At 40.9% G+C, this 26045-nt stretch overlaps 1 protein-coding gene across 11 annotated transcripts in view; it reads right to left on the bottom strand.

Moving 5' to 3' along the window:
• Nucleotides 1-5259: 5259 nt before the first annotated feature.
• DMD (dystrophin) overlaps nucleotides 5260-26045 on the bottom strand; it is a 9298038-nt gene continuing 9277252 nt past the window's right edge. For 10 of the 11 annotated variants that reach the window (XM_044072398.1, XM_044072396.1, XM_044072400.1 and 7 more), the window contains one exon: nucleotides 5260-7467. In XM_044072398.1, coding sequence (XP_043928333.1) covers nucleotides 7370-7467 — 98 coding nt within the window. In that variant the 3' untranslated portion in view covers nucleotides 5260-7369. The remainder of the gene's footprint in view (nucleotides 7468-26045) is intronic. The other variant, XM_044072399.1, reaches the window with a different exon arrangement.

Below are 26045 nucleotides of genomic sequence, written 5' to 3' on the forward strand. Positions count from 1 at the left end.
CTGCTGAGAGTTATGTACCAAATCCTGAAGGGACTTGCGGTCTATAGGTTCAGGAGAGGACAGTTTTTATTTAGCTGGTCTAACAAAAATTCCTGGTACTGAATCATGTGAAATTCACAGTTTAAGGCCCTGGCGAAAGAGTAGCAGAAGTATAAACCTTTTTACCCCATCTCTCTAATGCTCTAGATTCCCTTTCAGAGGGGAGAGGATTTTTGGCAGAGGCAGCTGCCACAGCTTTAGGGCCCTGTGAAATGGTTTCAGGATCTGCAACAGGAGCCTTATACAAATGGTAGTGTGTGTCCGGGACCCTGTAATATCTGTCAGGCTTGGCAGGGGCCGGAGGAAGAGAATCAGAGGCAGTACAGGCATCATTATATGCATCATCAACAACTGTTAGTACTGGAGGAATGGCTAAAGGCCTATGCTGTGGTAAGTGTAAGAAAGTTCTTAGCCTTTTCATTGAATCTGAAAAATCCTGGCCCTGCCATTGAAGGTGTTCCCTCATAGCATGTAAGGTTTCCCCAAAAGAAAATTCTTCAGGAGGAGAGGCAGAAGGAATGGAGTCTTCTGCATCAGAATCCTCATAAGGAGAATATGGGCCTTCCTGAGGGTCTGAGATATCTGAGTCATCCGAGGAATAGTCTGTAGAAACAGGTTCCGGGGGTTCAGTCCTAGGCCTCTTATCTGGAGGGGGTTGAGAGGCCCTGTCTGGGTAAGGTTGGGATCCCCTGATCAAAGAAATGAGATCCTCAGCCAGGCTGAGCATTTGAGAACTAGATGTAGGCCTGTGTGAGGGAGTTTTAGCAGGTAAGGCCTTAGAAGATTTAGCTGCTTTAGCCCTGGAAAAAGCCTTGATAGACATAGATGCAGGGGGTCTAGCAGCCCCGCGTGCAGGGGTAGATATGTCTAAAGGAACAGTATCTGACAAATCCTGGGTGCTTGCTTCTGTAGGGGCAATTTCAGTAGCCGATTCAACCATGCTCTGTGAAGCCTCGGCTATTGGAGGCCTGCTTTCGGCCGAAGGAAGAACCGAGGACTCGGTTTCAGCCGAAACCGAGACACTCGCGGTTGGCCTAACCGTGGTTTCAGCCGAAACCGTGGACCGCGAGTGTCGGTCCTTTTCCTTGTGCTTTTTAGCTAATTGTGTAGTCGGAGTCTCCGATGGCATTTTGTATGCAAAAGCGGGACCAAAAAACTCCTCTGCAAACTCCGACCGACGTCTAAGCGTCTGTCGGTTGAAGGAAGCACAGGCTAAACAAGCTGATATGTCGTGGTCTGGGCCTAAACAAGGAAGGCAGTAAGAGTGGAAATCCTTATGAGGTATTTGTTTCCCACAAGTTAAACAATTATTTACTTTGTCTGACATCGGCTGAGGCAAGAAAGAGTCCCCAATGGGGTACTTAGCTTTTTAGAAGTCTTCGGTAGTAGAAATCTCTAGATCTGACCGACCGGCACTTGCGAACAGCTTCTGCTTCGGGCACCGCGCAGCAAGAAAGACTGAGGAAAATGGCGTCGGCTGATGCCTTTATACCACAGCAGCTATGACGTCGGGTGAAGTGCGACATCAGCCGAGGCCAGACCCAGACTTTGGAATCCGGCCGACCGAAGGGCTGCCTGAGGCAGGACAACCCATATGTTAGGACTGCAGATGCATCCTTGAAGGACATCTGAAATGTTCCCTTGTCTGGTGAAGTATTTATGATATTTACTTACTTTTGGTGTATTAGGTACTTAGTCTGTATACATTTTGAGGTTCCATTCATAGTGTTACTTTTGCAACTGGTCAAGTCTCTAATATAGTGGGATTAATGAACATTGAAGTAAACAGTTATTTATGTCATAGAGAGCTGTGTAATTGTGTAGTGTCTCCATAACAAAGTAATTGTCATATTTGTTATATTTCATTTTACACTGTGATATAGTATACAATGTTGAGTGTGGACTGAGCCCCCAAAGGCATGTGGTAGGATGCTGGACTCCTCATTTGCTTACATAAGTTGCTGATATTATGCATGATTTAAACAATAACAATGGCAACTGTACAGGCTTCTGTTTCTAGTTACATATCTTCAGCAACTGATTAAGCCTGTAGAACAGTCAAGTCACAGGCATCAAGGGATAAAGCTGCCACAGATGGATATTTATACATACCTGGAACAGAGATGAATGCAAGAGATTACTGGACATGTCACAAGTTGGTAGATAAATGTAGAGGGAGGGCAATAACCAATGAAGCTCCTAGTGTTGAAGAATTAAAGAAGAGTTCCCTACATTTCCATCCTCCAGATCTGATAGAGAAAGTACAGCTACATTAGGAACTTAACATACTTGTAGATATTCAAATATGTTAACTGCAGCAGTAATCACTCTTGGAAACTTCTGCCATAGAAGGTTTGACAGCCAGCCTGAGTTGCAGAGCTCTTCCTCCTTATTCCTTCTGGCTGGGTGAATGCCTTCCTGCCTGGATGTCACTTATACAAGGGACATCAGTCCATTTCTCATTTGCCCTTTCAAAGAACAATATAGTTTGGATATCTGTGACATTCCAAATGGTTTTGAAGAATCAAGAGCTTGTTTATGGATAAGGAAGTTCTTACCACAATTTCCAACAGTGACATGATTTTCACCATTGCTTCCATGACTTTATGGAGTGATTTGGCTTTAATAAGGATAAATTGTTATGAACATAAAACCCTACAGAGGTCTGGCATTTGTCTAGCATTTGTATTGTGTGTTAGGTAGGTCACTTGTTGACTTACATTCTGTCATACTTATAATCATGCAAAACAATTCACAGTGGATGAACATTGCTTATGGCTCTTTGTAGTTCTTCCACTATCACCTGAAAGTAGGAAATGTGTCAAAAAAGGCAAATACCGTAACAGGGTATTAGAACATACGAGAATGCATTAGACTTTTGATTTTTTAAAGGGAATAGCACTTAATTTGTCACTATAATACACTATTTGTTGATGAGGGATAATTTGTCTGTATTTTCTACCTCTTTTTGATTGGCATACCACAGCTTTGCTGTAATATAACATTATGTTGAAAACATGACGACTTGGACTATGGATTTCATTGAGGACTTTTGCTGGTTGCACATGGATTGCAGAAATCTACATTGTGATATTGGTGATAATTACTGGTGGACTGTGGAAAGCCTTTTTTCTGGGAAGTTCAAAACTTTTGCATATCATGCCCTGCAAAAATTATTGTTTCTTTTCCCTTGTTTGCTACTATTTAGTTAGTAGTACTTTCAATCACGTCTGTATATGATAAATATGCACTCAAATTCTAGGCACTACTTTCATTCTCCTTTCTGAGCAGTAGTCAACTAACTCACAAGTGGAAGCCAAATATAATGCCCGAGTTAACAAAAAAGTCTTATAAACACTGGAATTCTTATCTGCACTTAAAAGGCCGTGTGGTCGTACGTCATTTCTTCAAAAGCAGTTCATTAAAAAACAGGCAGTTCCATTGAAACACAGGTACAAAAACTATGTTATTCTCCTCTCCAAAAGACTTTACTGCATTTTAATTCTGATTTACATCACAGCACAGTACTCTTGCCAGTACATGAAGTTCAGGTCTCACCACGTACACAGTAAAAGAAACTTTGACTTGTTACAGAGATATTTGACATTTTTTCGCCTTTGGCATGGAGTGCAAGACTTGTTCCAGTGTGATTACAGGGAGAATCTAAATTTTCAGAGACAGTGGGTACAACAATGTGGGTAGGTGAGTTAAAGTTAGCACTAAATGTATCTGCTATTGTACTTGTGATATACCTGGGATTACACTATGTGATATTATTATGGATGAGCTCAGTGCACTGTTAGACATTATTCCCTAATTTCCTGACATAACTGGGGAATGACTTGTAATTTTCTTTGGTAGCTGTAGTGACCTTAGGCTTGTATTCTGCTTTACATTTTCTAATAGTGCTCTTAGGTTCCCTGATGGCATACTTGACTGTGATGTTGAGGTAAGGGTATGGGGATTTTTTATAAATGTTTGTTATTTGACTTCTGCTGTTATACAGTTTATTAATATGAGATTTTCACCAGAGAGATTTATTCCATTTTGAAAGGCTGTGCTTTCTAGCATTGAATCTGAGTGATATGATAACTATAAAGAAGAACGGCAAGCAGTACAAGTGGGCTAAAAGAGGTGGAGCGGCAATAGGGTGCACACATCCCTTAACCCTGGTGTTGGGAAAGTGATATGGGACAAAAGGGTTTACCCTACCAACAGGAGACTACAGTAAGGTTTAAGAGTCATGTGAGAAGATTCAGGAAACCTTTGCAAACACTTAAACTCAAAACAGATGGTTCCCTTAAAATACCATCTAGTTACTTATCCTGCATGTTTTATGCATGGGATTTTTCCAAGCCGTCAGGCAATATATACTTGTAACCTAGCTAAATGCATGAAGGCTAGCACAAGATTGATAAATCACAGGAATTAACCAGACTGCAAACATACATTTTTAAGCACCATCATAGTGCACTCATGGGGGAAATATGGATTAACCAAACTGTAAATGTAACTCTTTTTCACCAATTTCACCACCACTGTTATACACTGTTAACATGAAAATAAGGACTACTTAATGTGAGCTGAAGGCAAAACACACAAACACATGCATGCACACACACGCACATACACAGTAATACCTAATGTTTTGTTTAGATGTTCTATCTGGACTGCTACTAACAAGGAAAAACATTAATACACATTAAGTTGCCTAAATTAGTCACAATCTCTCTGTTTCAGTATGGGTTGCTTAGCATAGATATAAGTTTCAAAGTAGTTTCATTCTAAATAAGTTATGGTTTACAATGTGTTGCCACTACAGAGTCTGACATGCTTAAAATGTAGAAAGCATATCCTTCAGTTAAAGAAAGAAAGATAAACTTAAGGATAATACTGTCGTAACATTTACTCTCACCCAGAGTAGTAACCTTACTGTAAAGCATAATACCAAGTGGAAGGTGTCATTTCTCACTCCCTCATGCAGGATCACAGCTAACAGAACATTTATGAAAGTATGTTCACACTGAATTTTTAACTTTGTGTCAAATGCTTCAGATTCCAAGAACAGAAAAAAAGCAAGCTGTTACCTTGTTTCTTAGCTCTGTAATTATACTTCTATATGCATACTGTTAATTCAAACTTCCATGAATATTTTCAACTTCATTTTACCCAAAATACGGTACTTCAGTTGTAAAAATAAAATAAATAACAACAACTCTGTAACTAACATAACTGCGTGCTTTATTGATATACACAGTAAAGCAATATATAATTTAATAGTAAGGCATATATTTGGTGAAGTTTGATATGTAGTGAAAAATGCAGAAAACATTTTTTTTTATAAAAAATTAGTATGTATTACAATGTTGGTGTTAAACATAATATACCCGAATAGTTAACCAATACTGGATTTGAATGACATAACATGCCATGGTGACATTTCTTTACTCAATTATACTGGTTCAGCATTACATTTTAATACTTTATGGTTACACCTTGCACGACATGTTTCCAAGTAATGTTTAAAGCAGCAGTAAAGCTTTAGAACTTTATTTTTTTATGAATGATTCACTCAAACAAAACAAAAAGCCCTATATGGTAAACATAATTTATAAAAGAACCGTGCAATAAAACTGTGTCTTGATTTTAAGAATCTAGCTTGAAAGTCAACCAGAAACCCCGTTCTTGTACCTTAATCTTTTTGACATTTTACACATCCACACACACATGCCTTAAACTCCAAACAGAAAAATAAGAAAAAAAATCATCAGGGCTGCTTCATAGTAAGTCACCTGCAGATGTAGGCAACCTAAAAATGTTAGTGTTTTATCTGCACAATGAAAAACAGTGTTTCACTACAATCCATAACAAGCATATTGGTCAAGGACACCACAGAGCTAAAGTGAGGTAGAAACAGCACGATCAGCCTAATTTAATGTTACCTTTTCAAACCAGTTGTCTCTAATAAGGAGCAGTCCTCCAAAATGTTGACCACAGTTCATATGTGCTGAACTCTTTCAGCCATGCAATTAACATTCTAAATAGTTCTAGTACACATAATTAAAACTACTAAAAAAAAAGGCAATGACATGGATGTTTTCTGCTGACCAATCAACCTAGGCCCCTTATCTGACACAGTTTGTGTGACTTTACAGTTAATTCTGTAATAAATCAAACTACTATTTTGATGATGAGACTGAAGATTATTAATGTGACAACATAATGAGGTCCCTTGTATTGGCATTCATTGCTTGTGTCATTCTAGTGCAGATACTCTTAACCATTCTTTTAAAATTTGCAGCAGTTTATCTATACAGGTTGAAAATGCACCTCTTAATAAGGAATTATGCATCTCAATGGAAAGAGTCATTTAACCAAGGAACTCAGCTTAATGTACGCAAATACTTGTGACCCCATTCAGACAGTAAAAATAAACATAAAAAACAGATGATACTGCTATAAATAATGAAATTATGAATCAGTAAACACCTAGCATAGCTCTGAATACTGACTTCTATCTTTGTGTGCTCCTCAGATTATGTAGTGTTATTGCCAAAACATTATTTTTTTAATTTAAGATACTTTGGAAAAAAAGCATTTTTCTAGAAATGTAGTGTATTGCCTAGGCTAAACAAAAATAAAAACCAACTGTCCTTTTACTAGGAGATGGTTAGGAGTTTTAAGAATCTTTTTTATATAGTAAAGTAAATATATATATATATTTATATATATTTATAAATTCTTAACCAGCCCCAGTCAAAAATCTGACAGCGATGAACAATGAATGGATGAGTAATTTTGGTACCATAGTAGAAAACGGAGTTTCTTTGATAAGCAAGAAAAATAACACGTAACATGAATATTTTCCTTACACATCTACAGAGCTATAATGCTGCAAAACAAATGCACTATCTGATAGATGTTTTTTTTTTTTTCCTTTTTTGGGGGAATTTTTATAAACAATAAATTCTCATATTATTATAAAGCACCCTTTAGTTTACAATCTCTCTTTATAATAGTTACAAATTTTTTAAACAATCTGAAATGCGTTCCATATAAAGAAATGGCAAGTTATTAATCTAACAAGATTTTACACATAGTTTTCTCTTTTTGTACAATTGCATAGAAGAGTAAAACCTGCCATTGTTAACAAAACAATAACAGACTTAGGAAACTACTGAAATCTACAGTATAGTACCACTACCCTTCACAAAAATATAGATAAATTTCTTTTATTTTTTCTTGTAAACTGTTACAGTCCAACCCTCTTAGTTTAGGAACATTATAAAAAACATGCTTGAGCTCTGACTCTGTTATAAAACATATCCTGCTAGTCTAATGTTTCATCATCCGTCATCACCGTTACAAGAGACTCCATTGCTCGGCCCAAGTCGTCTGCCATGTGGAAGAGGTTACCTACATTGTTGCCTATAATGTAAAAGACAAAGAGTAAAAAAAAAAAAAGTCGTCAAAAGTGTCAAAAATCTTAAGTTTATAAAAATAAAAAAACTTTATTTTTTTAACCGTTGTGCAGTATTACATACCTGAAATGTACATGAAGGAATGACTGTGAAATGAACTGATTTGTTTTATTTTTTACCCTCACGACACAAAACAGCTTGCTGATTACAACACAAAAGCTACATGCAAGGTTCACACTGTGTAATTATAAATAAATCTCATGACATATCCATTCTTTCCTTACAAATCTGTGATGCATATTTTTCAATAATGTTGTCGTATATACAGCTATCTTTGACAGTGCCTTGTGATGTCCGTTGATGAGCTAAGCTGAAAGAAATCTATCTTACAGCAATAGCCTAGTCTCAGGTTGAAAATCAAAAATTTCACCGGATGATCTTTAAACTATTGTATATTCTTTAGAAAAACACTTCCTCACCATTTACAAGGACTACATACAAGATGTCAGGCCAGTGTTAACAATGTTCCCCAGCAAATTCCATTCCTAGGGCCCCTCCCCCCAGCAGGGATTATGTATCCTGTAGCTGGAAAAGCCCTCTCCCTCAGTGCCCCATCCATAGCTACCCTCTCTTGGTTAACTAACCTACCTATCACCACTATCCTCTCTATCACAATCTTGTCTCTCCCTCTAGCTTCATTTTACCCCTTCTTCCATTTCTGGGTATATGAGTTTGCTTACTTTAGGTGACTCACACACAGTTATATAACATACAAATAGACTAACGTGGTTGCATTTTTGTTAAAAATTTATTTGCCACACCAAGATAGTCAGCACACAGAAGGCACAGTCACTGCATCATCATCCATACCCATACCTTGTAATAAGGTCCACCTAATCAATCCCATGGTCTTCTTATATCAGCATTCATGCCATTACCTTTCACACACTTCATCTTCACATTTTGAAGATGGTATAAACGTATAATGGTTAAGGTGTTTACCTCAATGACACAAGGTATAGGGTTTCATTCTCACCACTGAAAGGGAAATTATAGCTATGCTTAAAATGGCCCACAAGGGCAGCTAGTCTAGTACTTGTCTATGAACAGCAACTACTTTTGAACATGGGTTTGGTATAATGGTTAAGGTCTTTGGCTCACAGACACAGGGTTCGATTCTGACCTTGGGATGTTGGCTAGGCTTAAAATGTCCCTTCAGGGAAGTTTGCCTAGTATTCACCTATGAACCTACGACTGACCATTTCAGACAACAACCATTCATGGACCCATTCACGTACAAGCCAAGGATGGTTTAATCAGCTGGTACATGACTGTGGTCCTCATATATACCCTTTTAAATGTAAGCAATCAAAATTAACATATATATATATATATATATATATATATATATATATATATATATATATATTCTCAAATTTTAATTAAAATAGAGCAATAGAAATATTACTATATAAATGTTAGTAAAAAAAATAAAGGATACAGTGAACTAGTATGCCATGCATAACTTTCTCCTGCCAAAAAACGATATGTTCTCAGCAGTCAATATATAATAAAATAAGCTCACAAATTTAAAGTAAACAATCCTGTCTTGATACTTTGGCAGACAAAACAGCCAAAATCATGTCTCAACCTTTTCTCCTTTCTGGAAAAAAACATTTGCTTTCATATTTATACAAACAAAATAAATATGTTTAATATAATCAATTAACTATGTAAACTACTGTAGAACAGCTTTTAAAGTATTGTTTCCTGTTACTATGTGAAGGGCTAATAGAGACAGCTTTCCAGTTTTGGGGACCCCTACGAATTAGCAAAGCCATGGGAACACAACATAATTAAAGGAATCAGCATAGATGTAGCAGAAGAAGTCAGGCCCCACCTCATGAGATACAAGAATTAGGGACCAGAACTAACAAAATCATTGTGTCCCCCCAGCAGAATTATGAAAACTGGAGATTCTAGTGTAATCAAGAAAGAGTCTTAAGAGAAGGAAGTGAAATGTGTGTGTGTGTGTGTGGGGGGGGCACAGTCAGAAAGGTCCGGACATGAAAAACTTCTCAAAAGCGAACTTCTCACTTCTCAAAACAGAAGTGGAATCCTTCAAGGCCCCAGGGCCAGTGGAAACTACAGCCCAAACTGCAGAATCCTATATAAATGCATTCTACGGACATCTCCAGGAATGCATGGACCATGCTATCCCAAACAAAACCAAGACCCAATCATCCAAAGGCAGGCGTCCAGTCTGGTGGACCCCTGCCATAAATAAACTGTACAACAGAAGGAGGAAGCTACTACATGATAGAGCAAAATCCCTAATAGGGAAGGCATCTCTGATCAGTACTAGCAAAAAATTACGATCCCTCATAAAATCCTCCAAGGCCAGCTTCGAGAGAAAATTTGCACAGGACACCCAATACAATCATAAGGCTTTTTCAGTTATGTTAGAAACCTGGGATGCAACTCCCAGACTTGTTCTGAGTTGATTCTAAATGACAAAAAATACACTGAACCCACAGACATCGCCAATATCCTGGCAGACAGGTTCAGTGCAAATCCCACCAAAAGAGCAAGTATCTATCCCGGCAGAGGGCTGCCTCCCAAACATCTCAGATGCTCAGGTGAAGGCTGCCCCCTCCAAAGCAAAAAACACTGCTTCCATGGGACCAGATGGCGTCCCAGGTTGCGTCCTACATGAACTACAAGAGGAACTAATCCCTCAAATAAAACAGCTATACAATCTCAGCCTCACTACAGGATATGTGCCCACAGAATGGCGTACAGCAACAGTGGTCCCACTCCACAAAGGTGGAGCCTCTACGGACCCTGGAAACTATCACCCCATAAGCCTGACTAGCTTAGTCTGCAAGGCTATGGAGAGGATCATCATGGAGCTCATAAACAAAGACATTGGGGACCTACAGACACTAGATCCTACCCAGTTCGGCTTTGTCAAGGGCAGATCCTGCCTTTTGAACCTGGTTGACTTCTTTGAAACAGTCACCAAAGCCACAGATGAAGGGAAGGTAGTCCACACAGCCTATCTGGACCTTGCAAAGGCATTTGACACAATACCCCACTCGGGCATCATAGATAAGCTATCCAGCTTAAATATAAACCCCTATGTCACAAGATGGGTCGCAAACTGGCTCAAAGACAGAACCCACAGAGTGAGAGTTGCTGGAGCCATGTCAGACTCGAAACCGGTCACAAGTGGCATCCCACAGGGTTCTGTCCTGGGACCACTCTTGTTCGGTATATACTTTTCCGAGATACAGGCAAACGTGGGAGAACTATGGCTCACCAAGTTCGCAGACGACTGCAAACTGGGTGCCATAATCAACTCTCCAGCTGACACAAACATCCTTCAAAAAGGTGTCACAGAGACAGATAACTGGTGCCAGCGCCATGGTTTAAAGCTAAATGCCAAAAAATGTATAGTCATACCCTTTGGCAAAAACAATGTGCCCACAAATTACCACATAGGTGGAAACCCAATAAGTACAGAGAAAGTTATTAGGGACCTGGGGACCCAAATTGATAGCAATCTCTCCTTTGAAAACCACATTGCCAAAGTGGTTAGAAAGACCTTCTACATAGCCCACCTCATCACGAAGGGTTTCACATCTAGATCAAGAGAGGTAATCGTGCCCCTTTATTCATCCCTCATCAGGCCCATCATAGAATACAATGCCCCTTTTGGGATGTACCTTACCCGACACCTGCAGCAATTAGAAAGACCCCAAAAGTATCTCACCAAGAGGATCAAGGGTCTCAAACAGATGCCATATGCTGCTCGGTTAAAAAAACTCCAGCTAGAACTTGCTGGAGGGACAGGTTCATAACCCAGAGGCTCCCTTCGCTCTGGAATAGAATTCCAATTCATGTGAGGCACAGCACCTCACTGAATCTCTTCAAGAAGAATCTCGATAAGTGGATGGGGGATCGTAGGTTTGTCCCAGGGATTATTCCCGTGTCACTATTAGACAGAGGCACAGTAAACTAAACCTTAAAAAGGGCACAGTATACTCAAATCAAGGGGTGGCGTAAGCCATACTGAATCGGGCTAGGCTTATAATTGCCCCAGGGCAGATAGCCTAGTATGAAGCTATGAACCTATAACTGGATCAGAAGACGCACACAAAAGGAAGTTAGAAGGTCATAGCAAGATTAACAGAATCAGGATGCCACAGCAGTAACTGGGCCTTAAATAGAATTAATGGGGTCAGGTATCACCAATATCATCAAAAGAATTGTGCCCCCAATCAAATGAAACATGCAGGGCTGCACATACCCATGTTTCCATTTTTCTGGAAAACTGAAAACCAATCAGAAAATCAGATAAAGAAATCAGGAAAACATTACAAACTTGAATACGGGAATTTTTCAAGTCACCACTTCAGCACATCCAGTTTTGTTCAAATATTGATTCAGTGGGCATGGTCTGACTGTGTCTGAAGGTGATTAATAAAAAACAAGGCATTCTACTTCCTGCAGTGATGAGCAGAAGTATCCATTTGCGTCACAAAATGGGTATGTTAAGGGATGGCTGGGTAGGCATAACAGATGGAGCAAAAGGTATTACTTTTCTCAGGTTATTTATTTAATTGTATTCTTGCCTCTTCCTACCAACAGGCTTTAGTTAAATTAAGGGGACCATGCCAATGATAAAAAATGTTTAATGAAGTCATAAAGACAAAATAGATGCCCACATAAATTGTTGGCCACTATAATGAGCAATACATTTGAATTTTAAAGCAGAAACAATAGCATCAGTTCTCAAGATACTTCATTCTCTCAGAGTTATTACCTATCCAACTTACTTTTTGTGCAGGATTTACATGCTAGTTTTTTTTCTTCGATTGACAAACATGCAACTAAATATCAAAATAAGATAGCATGCCATGGTTGGGGGCCCTCTAGGAACAGGGTAACCACAAAACTGCAGTGTTTGCTGGTGCCAAAAACTGGCTATGTATGTCATGTTGTAATGGCAGCATTTATGTTTTGCAGCTACCCTGTATGTAAATATCAACATTAACAGCAGTATTGCTACACTGTAAGTAGATATCAGCAATATCAGCGGTATTGCTACCCTGTAAGTAGATATCAACATTATCAGCGGTATTGCCACCTTGTAAGTAGATATCAACATTATCAGCGGTATTGCTACCCTGTAAGTAGATATCAACATTATCAGTGGTATTGCTACCCTGTAAGTAGATATCAACATTATCAGTGGTATTACCCTAAATATGCATCATTCTGGCTTTGTCAAATGCCTGGTAAATTAAGTTAACTTCTTCATAATGGTCACAGAAGCTGTGGATGAAGACTATGCAACTAAGTAAATCAGATCCAGTTAAAACCTTTGTCACTATCCTCCATGTAGGTATTGAAAGTAAGCTCAAAGCCCTATGTTTTGACCCTTAAGTTCTGTGGTAGACAAACTGGATGTTTGACAGAACACATATAGTTAAAGTAGCAGAAGCCACCTCAGAAAACAGAACAGAGACTAGGAGTGTACCTAAGGGCTCTGTGCTAGGACCCACCCCTTCAGTATCTACTTTTCCAACTTTCAAACTACAAACCTAACCTTTTGGCTAATTAAGTCTGTTGGGTGCTGAATTCACTTAACTTCTGCTATCATGATGCGATATAAAGAACTAACCATGCAAATCACTGGTGTAAAGATAATAACCTTAAATTAAATGCAAAAAATGCATTATTGTCACATTTGACAATTATGACTTTTCTGTTATCTACAGTATACATGGCACTCTTCTCCAGATTGATTCAGTCATAACAGATCTTAGGATCTTTGCAGACAACTCATAGGTTCATAGGTAAGTACCTAACTGCCCTTCTGGACCATTTTAAGCCTAGCCAATTTCCCTTTTTGTGCACAAAATAATTTATCCCATTTGGTTAGAGACTGGCCCTACCCATTCCATAGTTGATAATCATATATACTACCTCAAATGAGAATAACTGGGATCATACCATAGATAACTTGAGGGGACGCATGCATGGAATAAAGCATTTAGGAGCTTCCTCTGTCTATTACCAGTACAGGGGAGCAGTCCTTGGGTAAATTCTATGTTTCTCATTCATAGATCTAAGTTTTGCACTAATGTGGACAGGGATGAATTTTGTTTTATGTGGATAGGGAGTCTGTTACACAGTAGCAATATCCTCTGATAGACATACATGTCCCTCCAAACCATTCTACTGATGTTGCAGAAGAGGTTTAGATCCCTAGAAAGAATACTTCTGATGTCATTTGACTTGCTGATGTGCAGTATATCCATCAATAATGGGTTGGAGGATGCCTTGTATGCCAAATACAGGTCACCTCTTAGCAGTCTATAGGAGACCGGGTAGTGACAGGGCTTTGAGTTGGTCCATGTAGGACATGTTGTTTACACCTTGTATCCTTTTAGAAAGGTATCTCTGTGAGTGTTCCAGTTGCTGCATGTGTCTGGACAGATACAAGCCAAAAGGGGCATTATATTCAATGACTGGCCCTATGAGGGCTAAGTAAAGGGGAGCAATGACATCCCTAGATCTAGACACAATCACTTTGTTTATAAGCTGTGCAATATATGAGAAGTTTCTTACAACAATAGACACATGATGGTCAAATGTTAGGTCACTGTCCACATACGTTTCCAATTAACTCTTAGGGGTGTACTGTCAATGTGGCAGTTGCCTGGGGTAGATGACTTCCCAAAGGAAATAGTAATGCTTTTTCTGGTATTTTCTTTAAGTGGAGCATGTCCAACAGCTCTGGGTTTGACAAAGCTTTGTATGTTAGGCAGAGATCACCTACTAATTACTACAGCACTCAACCTTCCTCATTACCTAGACGAAAACAGTTTTGGTACTTACTTTCCGCACTTGCTTAGAGAAAAGCAGCTCTTGTACTCACTTTCCTCACTTGTCTAGAAGAAAATATTTTTTTATTCAGGCATGTCCAAGGGTCAGTTCCCAGTGTTCTCTCCTGTCTATCTGATGAATTTGGACATCTTGGGGCAATGTAGAAATTGCCTCATGTACACAGACAACCCTCTCCTCCTACCACCCAACACTACAACCTGTGAGAGATGCACTTATCTAGCCAAACTGGAGGTAAAGCTCTCTCCAATCAAGACTGAACTTGACAGTCAAGAGGAGAAGGTAAACACTTGCACCACACCACACTCATCACATTGTCTCACTAAATCTACACCAACAAAATCCACACATAGAAACATAAAAACATTCGCGGAGGCTCTCAATAATAATCTGCTCAAACAACAGAGAAGTCCAAAGCAGAAATGCAAGCAACCTCCACCCCCAGCACAACCCAAATGACACATAGCCCGCAGACTCAGTGTGCCACTCAACCATAGCCAATAAGGCAAAACAATGTACCCAACACAATAGTCATAGGTGACTCTATAGTCAGGCACACTGATGCCCCACTCACCAGGCTAAACAAGGAGAGGGTTACTGTCAGCTACCTGTCGGGTGCCAGGATCCGCCACATAACCCACGCACAAAGGTCACTACACAACAAGTACAAATATGACTCTGTCATTGTCCATGTTGGTGTGAACGACCTGAGATCTACCTCCCTGGACTACATGAAAAGAGACATGGAAGAGCTCTCTGATCTTGTAGCCCAGGCATGTATGACCCTAGCCCTGAGTAGCATTCTGCCATCACCCAGAATGATGCCGCAGTACAAGGACAAAATGATTGACTTCAACAATTGGCTAAGCTTCTGGTGCCATTCTAAAGGGATCCAGTATCTGTCTGCCTGGGATGACATGGTCGACAGACCATGATGCTTTGCCAGAGATGGCCTGCACCTGTCACCCCTGGTATTCCGGATACTGGCTAAGATTCTTGCCGCCCCTATAGTGCCTTTTTTAGGCAAGGTTCAAATGACAAATTCACCACCATAACAGGAACAGGCAAGCAAAAACTGAGGGTGATGCTACTCAATGCTAGAAGTCTAAATCTCAAAATGCACTCACTTGAGGCACTCCTTAAAATGGAGAACACTGATATCTGTGCAGTGACTGAGACCTGGTTCAAGGCTCCAGAGAGCACCCCTGCACTACCAGGCTATAACTCATACCAAACATTTCGGTCATGCAACCTGGACCGGAACACCAAAGGCGGAGGTGTGTCCATATTCATTAAGGATATCCACACCTCCACGCTAGTTGCTCAGCATAATGCAGCCGAGGTTATCCAAGTGCAACTGACTCTAGGCAAAACTGCAATCCAAATTGTAGCTTGCTACAGATCACCCACCATGCCCCAGGATTCCCACTCCTCTATTCTTGATGTACTGGAAAATATTAGGGTTCAACCAAACAACCTAATAATGGGCGATTTCAACTATCCCACCATTAACTGGGAAAACTACTCATGTACCAACTCCTTTGCTCGATGCTTTCTGGAATTCATAAACTCCAATGCCCTGGATCAACTTATCCACACCCCCACCAGGGGCAATAATATCCTAGATCTAGTCATTACCAACATGAGTGACCAGTGTTCCACACCTGAAGTCAATGCCTCATTGGTCCGATCTGACCATAAGCTAATTACCCTAGATATCCACATCCTGCCCCCACCCCCCATTAAGGAAACCATGGTAAAAAAATTTTCCAAAGCCAACTTCATGCTTCTTAAGACAGAAGTGGTGAACTTCATGACACCCATGCAGATGGACAATACAGTTACGACTACTGAATCCTACACAATTATATTTTCTAAGCACTTACATGAGTGCATGCAGAGTGCTATCCCAAACAGAACCAAGATGCTATCCTCCAAAAAAAGGAAGCCAGTCTGGTGGTCCTCTTCCATAAACAAACTGTACAACAGAAGGAAGAAACTGTTGCAAAAGAGAGTAAAATCCCATGAGTGGAGAAGCTCCCTGATTAACCTCAGTAAGAAGCTGCGATCCCTGATAAAATCCTCCAAAGCTAGTTTCAAAAACAAAATCGCCACTGATTCCAAAGACAACCACAAAGCATTCTATAGCTATGTCAGGAATCTCAATGGCAACACTCAGATCTGCTCTGAGTTACAGCACAATAGCACTAAATATACAGACCCAACTGATATTGCCAACATCTTGGCAGATAGGTTCAGTGCTAACTTTACCCCCCTCTCACCCCCTAAAGAGCCCATCTCTATACCGGAAGAATGCAAAGTTCCTGTAATCACGGCTGCACAGGTAAAAGCCACACTCTCCAAAGCCAAGAACACAGCATCCATGGGACTAGACAACATCCCAGGCTGTGTACTACATGAACTACAGATCATAGCCTCACCTAAGGCTTTGTGCCTGCTGAGTGGCGCACAGCGACGGTTATCCCACTCCACAAGGGGGGAGCCACCACGGACCTCGGGAACTACCGCTCCATTAGCCTGATGAGCCTGGTCTGCAAGGCCATAGAACGTATTATCATGGAACTTATAAACAAAGACATTGGTAATCTCCAAACTCTGGACCCCACCCAGTTCGGGTTTGTAAAAGGCAGATCATGTCTCCTAAACCTGATAGACTTCTCTGAAGCAGTCAACAAAGCCGTAGACAAGGGTAAGGTGGTTCATACAGTCGATCTAGATCTTGCCAAGGCTTTTGACACCATCCCCCACTCTGGAATTATAGATAAACTCACTAAACTAGGTATAAATCCCTATGTAACAAGATGGGTTGCCAACTGGCTCACTGACAGAACCCACATTGTGAAAGTAGCAGACTCCAAATCTGACTTCAGACCAGTGACAAGAGGAGTACCACAGGGTTCAGTCCTGGGTCCTCTCCTGTTTGGTATCTACTTCTCCGAAGTACAGGCTAACACAGAAGGTCTTTGGCTAACTAGGAGCCATAATCGAAACTCCTAACGATGTGGACATCCTACAAAAGGGCCTCACTGAGACAGATGCCTGGTGTCAAAGCCATGGCCTCAAGCTGAATGCCAAAAAGTGCATTGTCATCCCCTTTGGTAAAAACTCTGTACCCATGAACTACAACATAGGCGGTAGTATACTTAACACCGAAAGTGTGATAAGAGACCTTGGGACACAGGTGGACAGTAATCTCTCCTTTGATAATCACATCGCCACAGTAGTCAGGAAATCCTTCTACATGGCACACCTCATCACAAAAGTTTTCTCATCCAGAAAAAAAAAAAGGTCATTGTTCCCCTCTACTCAACACTCATTAGACCCATTATAGAGTACAATGCCCCTTTTGGAATGTACCTCACAAGACATCTACAACAACTGGTAAGGCTGCAGAAATACCTCACAAAGAGGATTACTGGCCTCAAACAGATGCCCTAAGCAGACCGTCTCAAAAAACTCTAGCTTTACTCCGTCGCATATCGCCTACTCAGAGGTGATCTCTGTCTAACATACAAAGCTATGTCCAAACCCAGAGCTGTTGGACATGCTCCACTTAAAGAAATCACAACCCCTCCAAGCTACACGCTCTAGGGACCTAAACTTTGTCACCACAATAAACAGAACATGCCGGAGGGATAGATTCCTGTCCCAGAGACTTCCCATACTTTGGAATAAACTACCTATCTATATCAAACAAAGATCTTCATTAGCACTCTTCAAGAAAAATCTTGATGATTGGATGGGAAATAGGACATTCACCCCGGGGATCACCTCTGTGGCTCTGCTCAACAGTGGCAGAGGAAAATAATTTTCTTGGGTGGCAAAAGCCAGGGTACCTTTTTGGCTGGGCTTGTACAGGCCCCCAGGCCGATAGCATAGTACTTACCTATGAACCTATTTAGTTTCAGTGCATGAGTTTAGTACCAGTTATTTACTTGAGACAAACCTTCCTACAAATGGCTAAATCATTTGGGGATTCAATGACTTCTCTCAAATTGCAATCATCCACAAACTTAGTCAGCCAGAGCCATGTGATATTGGCTTTTACTTCACAGAAGTAGATGCTAAACAGGAGAGGTCCCAGCACAGAACTCTGGGGGATGCCACTATTGACTGGTCTCTTTGCGAAGGTAACTTTCTATTTTGATTATCTGTAGCGTACCTGTGAGCCAGGTAGCAATCCAGAAAGTGACATAGGGGTTTATTCCTAGTTTATTTAGCTTTTCTAGTATGCCGGAGCTGTGAATTGTATCAAAAGCTTTGGCAAAGTTGAGGTATGGGGTGTGTACCATTTTACCTTCATCCACTGCTTTGGTGACCTTTTCAAAAAAATCCACCAGGATGAGTAAGCATGACCTGCCTTTGACGAATCTAAACTAAGACAGGTCCAGTGTTTGGAGGTTCCCCATGTCCTGATGAATTGCCTGGTACTGGTGAAGGTCCTCCCTTATAGATCTCCTTAGGGACCCTAAACTAGCAAGACAAATTCAAAAAACTGTCCTTATCTCACAGAATCCTATGCAGCAATCTATGTGTGGCTTTTCATGACACAAAGGACTCTACCCTTTATCACCTTTTAGAAGACAGTACAGTCATAACACTCTCTACTCAATGGCTGTGCTAGTCTAATGTATTCTTTAAGAACTACTAAAGTTTCATGTGTAGTGTGGCTAAGGTGACTGTCAAAATAGTTGAGGCTACAAGCCCTGGGATCCTCAAAAATTCTCTTTCTGGGCTCTTTATCCTTCTAGTCATCTTTGGAAAGAAGGTGGTCAAGCCTCCTGCCTTTTTCTGAGAAAGAAAATCCCTAAATATAGTGGCATCTAACATGGGTTCTAAAATAACTACTAGTCTGGGTGGAGTTTAGTTTGACTTTGTTCAGTTCAGGGATACCCCCAAACTAAGGAAGCAGTCCAAAGTACAACTCAAGGCTATCTCCAATTTCTCCTGGCTTTGTGCTTGAACCTAAACAATTGTCCAGGTAATGGCTGCAGTGAATGTCCTTGGCTCTGCAATGAGCAACTACAAGAGACAGACATTTTGTGAATACTCTGGAAATGGAAGCTAAACCAATGAGAAAAGCAGTAAACTGGCAATGCTGTTATCGTACCACAAATCACAAAAGTGGTTTGTTGTTCAAGTGATTAGAAATTTGGATGTAAGCATCCTTGACATCTGAGGTTACCAACCAGGTATGGCCTGCCACAAGTGACAGAAGGGCCTGAAGAGTCAACATTTTTAATTTGGGGACTGTAAGAAATTTGTTTAGTTAAGCAGACCTAGAAAAAAGTCTCCATGGTCCATCTTTTCTGATCACAAAGAAAAGCCTTGAGTAGAATTCTCTGGCCTCACAGTCCCCAGTTGCTGGCTCTATTGTATGCGGAGACCGAAATTTCAATGATAAGATGCTTTACTGGTTCTTCTTGGGCCTTTGGTTTGGGGCATGTCCTTAATTTGGGTTAGCTACAGGAATTTAAGCTTGTAACTTCTTGAAACAATCCTTAGGATCCATTTGTCTGAAATTATATTTATCCAGTTTGGGTAGTAGAGGGTAACAGAGCCATCGTTTTCATGGGGCAGTTCATGCAGCATTTAGGACCTGGATGGTGAACAGATGGGTATTTCATCAGTTTAATCGTTTTCCTTCTCACTTCCAGTCTTTTAAATAACTCTAGAGTGTTGGGGTCCAAAGAAAAATACTTATCAAAGGGGACACTTAGGAGATGCAGTTTCTTTAGGCAGGGATAAGGTTTCCAGCTAGAAATCCTTCTCAATGATAGACCCGGCTAGCAGAGGTACTAGACATTGTAATCCACATTATATGTCATGTCTCACCATCTACACAGCAGTCAGGAGCTGGCTTCTGACCTTTGCCTTCAGACTGCCATCAACAACTCTTTCACACTCTTCCAGGAGTTGTTTTAAAATGTCACTCTGATACTTTATCGTGCGGATTTAAATATTTAGAGCTCTTAAACCAATGGCTGTTATTGTGTAGACCTTCTTCCCAAACCATTCAGAGTATCCACTTTTCTAGTAACTAGGAAGTGGCCAGACTAGCTCCCCTAGAAATATCCAGAGACAGCGGATCTGAATCTACCACAGAAATCCTATTAAGGAGTCTGTGAGGATCTTGTACTGCAGAAAAACAGTCAAATCTCTTAGGGGTGGGGTTGGGGGGATGGGAGTCTAGCTCCAGAAATGCAGTTTCAGAAACATATAATGGATGCTTCCTGGACTTGAACTGTAACCATTGGCTTTGGAGGCTCTAGTCCTAAAAGGTCTTGATATCTCTTTTGCGAAGCTGAAGTTTCTCTTCACTTCCATCTGAAATGCTTCTTCAGAAGAAACATGGTATCTCCAAATGAGATATCCTCTATGGGTGCTCTGGAGGGCACAGTGTCTTTCATCTTCTGTGCCATACACTACAGGGAAGGCACATTGTAACTTATAGTCCAATTCCTCCTCCTCCTCCTCAGAATCTAAGACGGCAGACACTGCTTGCAATAATGCTAAGAAAATCCTGATCTACCCTTAACCTACACTGGGAGGTCTGGTGGGGAGAGGGAAGGCTGACCCACCAGATGGCAGCTGCTGAATGGTGACTGATGTTTTGTGAATTCTTCATTGTTAGTGGTGGCTGATAGTTTAACAGCTCTTGAAGGGCTGTCCCTAAGCTCTCATTTTCTAATACAGATGTCCTCTTTAGCAATCAGGGTGAATTGTACATTCCATTATGACTGAACAGCTCTCCAAGTCAGATGTCTGTGGGCTGATGTTTGATTCATCTGGAGTAATTAAGGCTGTAGTCCGTGAGGATGTGCCAAGGTCTAATAGTGTGGCAGCCTCCAGAAGAGCATTTCTTGAGGCCTTGGATGAAGCAAGCAATGGAGTCAGGGGCAGCACAAGTGCATATATGGACAGACCATCATCAGGCCTCAACATGTCTGGGGCCTCTTTCTTCTTCCTTTTTTAGGTGCACTTCTCAAATATATCTTATCTTTTTAGGTGGGAGGTCCATGGGTTCCACTGCTGTGACTCAGCAGACATCCTGACTAAGGACATGAGTCACATTTTATCTTTGTACGTGAATGAACCTGGAACATACCTTCCCACTTAGAACATCATGCTCTGGCTTTAGACAATAGTCATATCGGTCACCATGAGAAGTCTGTCTCCCATACACATACCTGTTCACTTTCACTGTGGAAGACATGCCATACAAATCCCAGTATGTTACAACACCATCTAATTATTATAGCCCTATAACAGTACAAATAAAACAGTATGAAATACCTACAGCAGGGTACTTATCAATTCAGCCTGATCTGTCATTTGTCCATAACTGATGTTGAATTGATGAATGCTTTCTTGGTATGATGTGTATATATGTCTGCTGCAAGAATAACATTAACATGGCTTAGGTAGGCATCCTCTTTACTGATATCCCAAGGTAAGTAGCATCTGCTCAAAACTGGGAGGAAGTTGGCTCAGCTTTGAGAAGTCAGACAAGATGTCTGACTCAACCTGCAGCAGAGTTCCCACTGCTGATCAGAGAAAAGTGAAACGTGCAGTCAACATCATCTGTAGGAATAATTTTTCCTACTGTTCAATCAGGAGGTGTGAAAAAGGCCAGGGGTAATAGTACAATGACCAACAGATAAGCATGGAAATCAATCTGAAGCTTACAAAAGCAGGACTTCACAGATGCACTTTATAAGTGACAATAAGGCATACGGATTAACAAATGAGCATGACAAATGGAATAACTGTAAGACAAATATAAGTATGCCTTTTGCACCTACAATGTTTATTCTCATCCAGCAAGAAAGTCTATTGAGATACTTAATGTTTTTTCTGCATATTTTTGAAGATTTCAACTGTTTTTCAGTCTGGTCTAGGGCTGCTATTCTAAGTAGTTACAGTGTATCTAGTGAACTGTAAAGCTAGTCCCGGGCATTTATTTGTTGTTTCCAACACTTGGGCTCCCAAACAGTCATTTTACATTAATAGAGTATAAGTCTGCACTCTTGTGGTAAGATACGGCTAATTTCACTCATGTGAGCTGGAAATTAAAGCTTATTGTGTGCTTATTTGATTGGCCTGTGCACTTAGGCTGTGTTAAACTTGTCTTTTCTATGCGTATTTACACCTTACTGCTTCTTGCAATGGAAGTTTGAGGTGCCTTGTATATACACAAATGCCAAAAATCGAAATTTCCCTATAAAACTATCTCGGAACTTTACCCCAGTCCCATGGCACTCACCAGGCAACAAATCTGGATGGTGAGCAGCACTGATGCATTCAGCTAGGAATTTTTTTAGTTAGTTTTTAGATCCACCAGCCATGGTGGTGTAATGGTTAGCATTGTTGTCTCATAGCATGAGGTTCTCTGGTTCGATTCTCAGCTGTAGTGCCTTCTGTGTAGGGTCTACATGTTCTCCCTGGTGTTGAATGAGTTTTAAAGACAAGCAGTAGTGGTGTGTGTGTGTGTGTGTGTGTGTGTGTGTGTGTGTGTGTGTGTGTGTGTGTGCCTTCTGTGAAGGCTGGGCTCTGGGCTGGCAACTTGACACCGTAAAAACTCCACTGCAAATCAATCTGCGGAACGGTGATCTGCTGTGGCGATCCCTAACAGTAGGTGTGTGTGTGCGCCTTCTGGGAAGGCTGGGCTCCGGGCTGGCAACTCAACACAGTAAAAACTCCACTGCAGATCAATCTGCGGAATGGTGATCCACTGTGGCGATCCCTAATGGGAGAAGCCAAAAGACAGTTTATTACCTCATTTTAGCATCCAGGGCTGCTAATGTGCAGTGAGCAGCTAGTCTGGGTACTGGGCAGCATCACAGACTAGGTCAGCTGAACTTACAGCAAACAGGCACTCCCCACCTTGTTTCCATAGATATATATATATATATATATATATATATATATATATATATATATATACACACACACATACATACATACATACATACATACACCCACCACTCATAACCCTTGTAAGTATATTAAGACCAGCATTCATGGATGAGCACTTTCCTACCATCTCTTTCTCTAGCGTAGTGGGCATGGGCATCCTGATACAATGTAGCAATTGCCACAGGTACACTGACAACCTCTTAATTCTTAAACAAATTCAGTACGTATTTACTTATACACTGTCACTGGAAGCCAGACACTCACATATAGACACGAAATGCAATAATCAGGTTGTCAGTGACTCACACACATCATTCACTGCACCCACAATGTCCACCAACGTAGACTTACATATGTGGAGATGCTCACAAGCAATCTTCTAAGCCTCAAAGGCCTCATAGGTGCAGTCCTCAGAAACCCCACATTCATAGAGACAAGACACATACCAGCGCAGCACATGCAGCCACTCGTGTCTGAACTATCAAGCCCATAAGGCAAAACAGTTCACAACCCAACATTCTGATCATAAGTGACTCCACTATAAGACACACAGATGTCCCCCTTACAAGGCTGGATAAAGACAGGGTCACAGTTAGTTGCCTGTCAGTGGCCAGGATATGGCAGATCACACATGCACTCAGGTCACTCACCCCTACATAGCGGTATGACTCTGTCATAGTCCACATGGGAGTAAATGACCTCAGATGTACCTCCCTGGACTATATGAAGACAGAAATAACTGAACTCTCACGATATGTGTCACAGGTAGGTATGAGCCTAACATTGAGCAGCATTCTGCCGTCTCCAAGGATGATGTCACAATACAGACAGAAAGTGATCGATTTTAACAATTGGCTAAGCTACTGGTGTCAATACACAGGGGTCAATATTTGTCACACTGGGAAGACAAAGTCAACAGACCATGGTGATTTGCCAGGAATGGTCTCCACCTGTCTCCGCCAAGCTTTTGGAAACTGGCTAAAACATTATCCACCCCTATTATGCCTTTTTAAGGCATTGCAAAACACTCAAACCTTCCAACATAACAAACATTACTCAGGCCAAGCTAAAGCTGTTGTAGCTCAATGACAGGAGTCTCAACAGGAAACTTCATTCCCTGGAAGGTCTCCTCTCTGTGGTAAATGCTGACGTCTGCGCAGTTACAGAAACATGGTTTAAAACTACAGAAAGCACTCTAGCTGTGCATGGCTATACTACCTATCATATGTTTTGTTCACCCACTGAACGTGAGAGCATTAAAGGAGGAGGTGTATCTATCTACATAAAGGATAATCTCACCTCAAGACTGGTCAAACAATACGACATGCTAGAGCTACTCTGTGTCCATCTATCTATGGGGAAAAAAACTACTAAATTGTTACTAGCTACATGAACCAAGATACCCACATCATACCTGGATCTACTTGACTCACTCACTATCCAGCCCAATACCATACTCATGGGGGATTTTAATTACCCTTCTACTGACTGGGAAGCAAACACAACCAGTAGCACACGGGCTCAAAGACCCCTAGACATTGCTAATACAAATACCCTGGAGCAGCTGGTCTGCACTCCCACCAGAGGAACAAATATCGTAGATCTGATACTCACAAATATGTGACAGCAATGAATCCCTCCATGTGTGATGTCTTCATTGGTAAGATCAGATCACAAAGCGGTCTCCCTGGAAATTAAGGTAAGACTAGACCCCACACTGAACCCAAGAACTTGCATGACCACATAACTACACTGAAATGGCGGTACTGAACCAAAATAAACCCAGGTCAGATATCAAGCCATTCTGGTGGACCCCTGGTCTTAATAGATTGTATAGCAAAAGAAAGAAAACCCTGTCAAGAAGTAGGAGGGAATGTACGTAACACGGCAATAAATCTCTCAGTTTAAATAAGCGGATCAAGGAACTACTAAAGTTTCTGAAAGTTGACAACAATGTAAAAATAGCCTCTAAAGCTAAGGATAACCATAAGGCATTTTTCAGCTATGTCTGTAAACTTAAGGGCAGCACCTAACAATGTGCAGAATTAGTTCTCAGCAGTAACTCCTACAACTCCTACACCCAGCCGGATGGCATAGCTAATCTGCTGGCTTATAAACTTAGCTCAAACTTCACTCCCCCATCACCCTCTGTTTTCCCCATCACCCCCTGTTTTCCCACAAGTAATACCCTCCACCACTACTCTACCAATTATTACTACTGAACAGGCAGTTACAGCACTCTCCAAAGCTAAAAACACGGCATCAATGGGGCCTGACGATATACCAGGTTGCTCTAAACAGTGACCTATCAACCACAATAGGATCGCTATTTAATCATAGCCTCTGGACAGACATTGTTCCAACAGAGTGGAGAACAGCTACGGTCATATCCCTGCATAAGGGTGGACTGTCAACTGACCCAGGTAGCTACAAATCTGTAAACCTGACTAGTCTTATTTGTAAAACCATGGAAATAATAATAATGGACCTGATAAACAAAGACATAGGAAAACTCCAAATGATGGACCCAATCCAAAGCTTCATTAAGGATAGGTCATGACTCTGTAGCCTGGTAAACTTCTTTGAGGCCATGGATGAGAGTAAAACATTGCATATCACCTACCTTGGCCAGGCTAAGGCATTTGACACAATACTCTACTCAGGTATTATAAATAAACTCACAGAACTGGGCATAAATTTGTACATCACCTGATGGCTAGCCAATTGGTT

The sequence above is a fragment of the Protopterus annectens genome, chromosome 5.part0 (assembly GCF_019279795.1).
Source record: "Protopterus annectens isolate FY-2018-M chromosome 5.part0, PAN1.0, whole genome shotgun sequence".
NCBI lineage: Eukaryota > Metazoa > Chordata > Ceratodontiformes > Protopteridae > Protopterus > Protopterus annectens.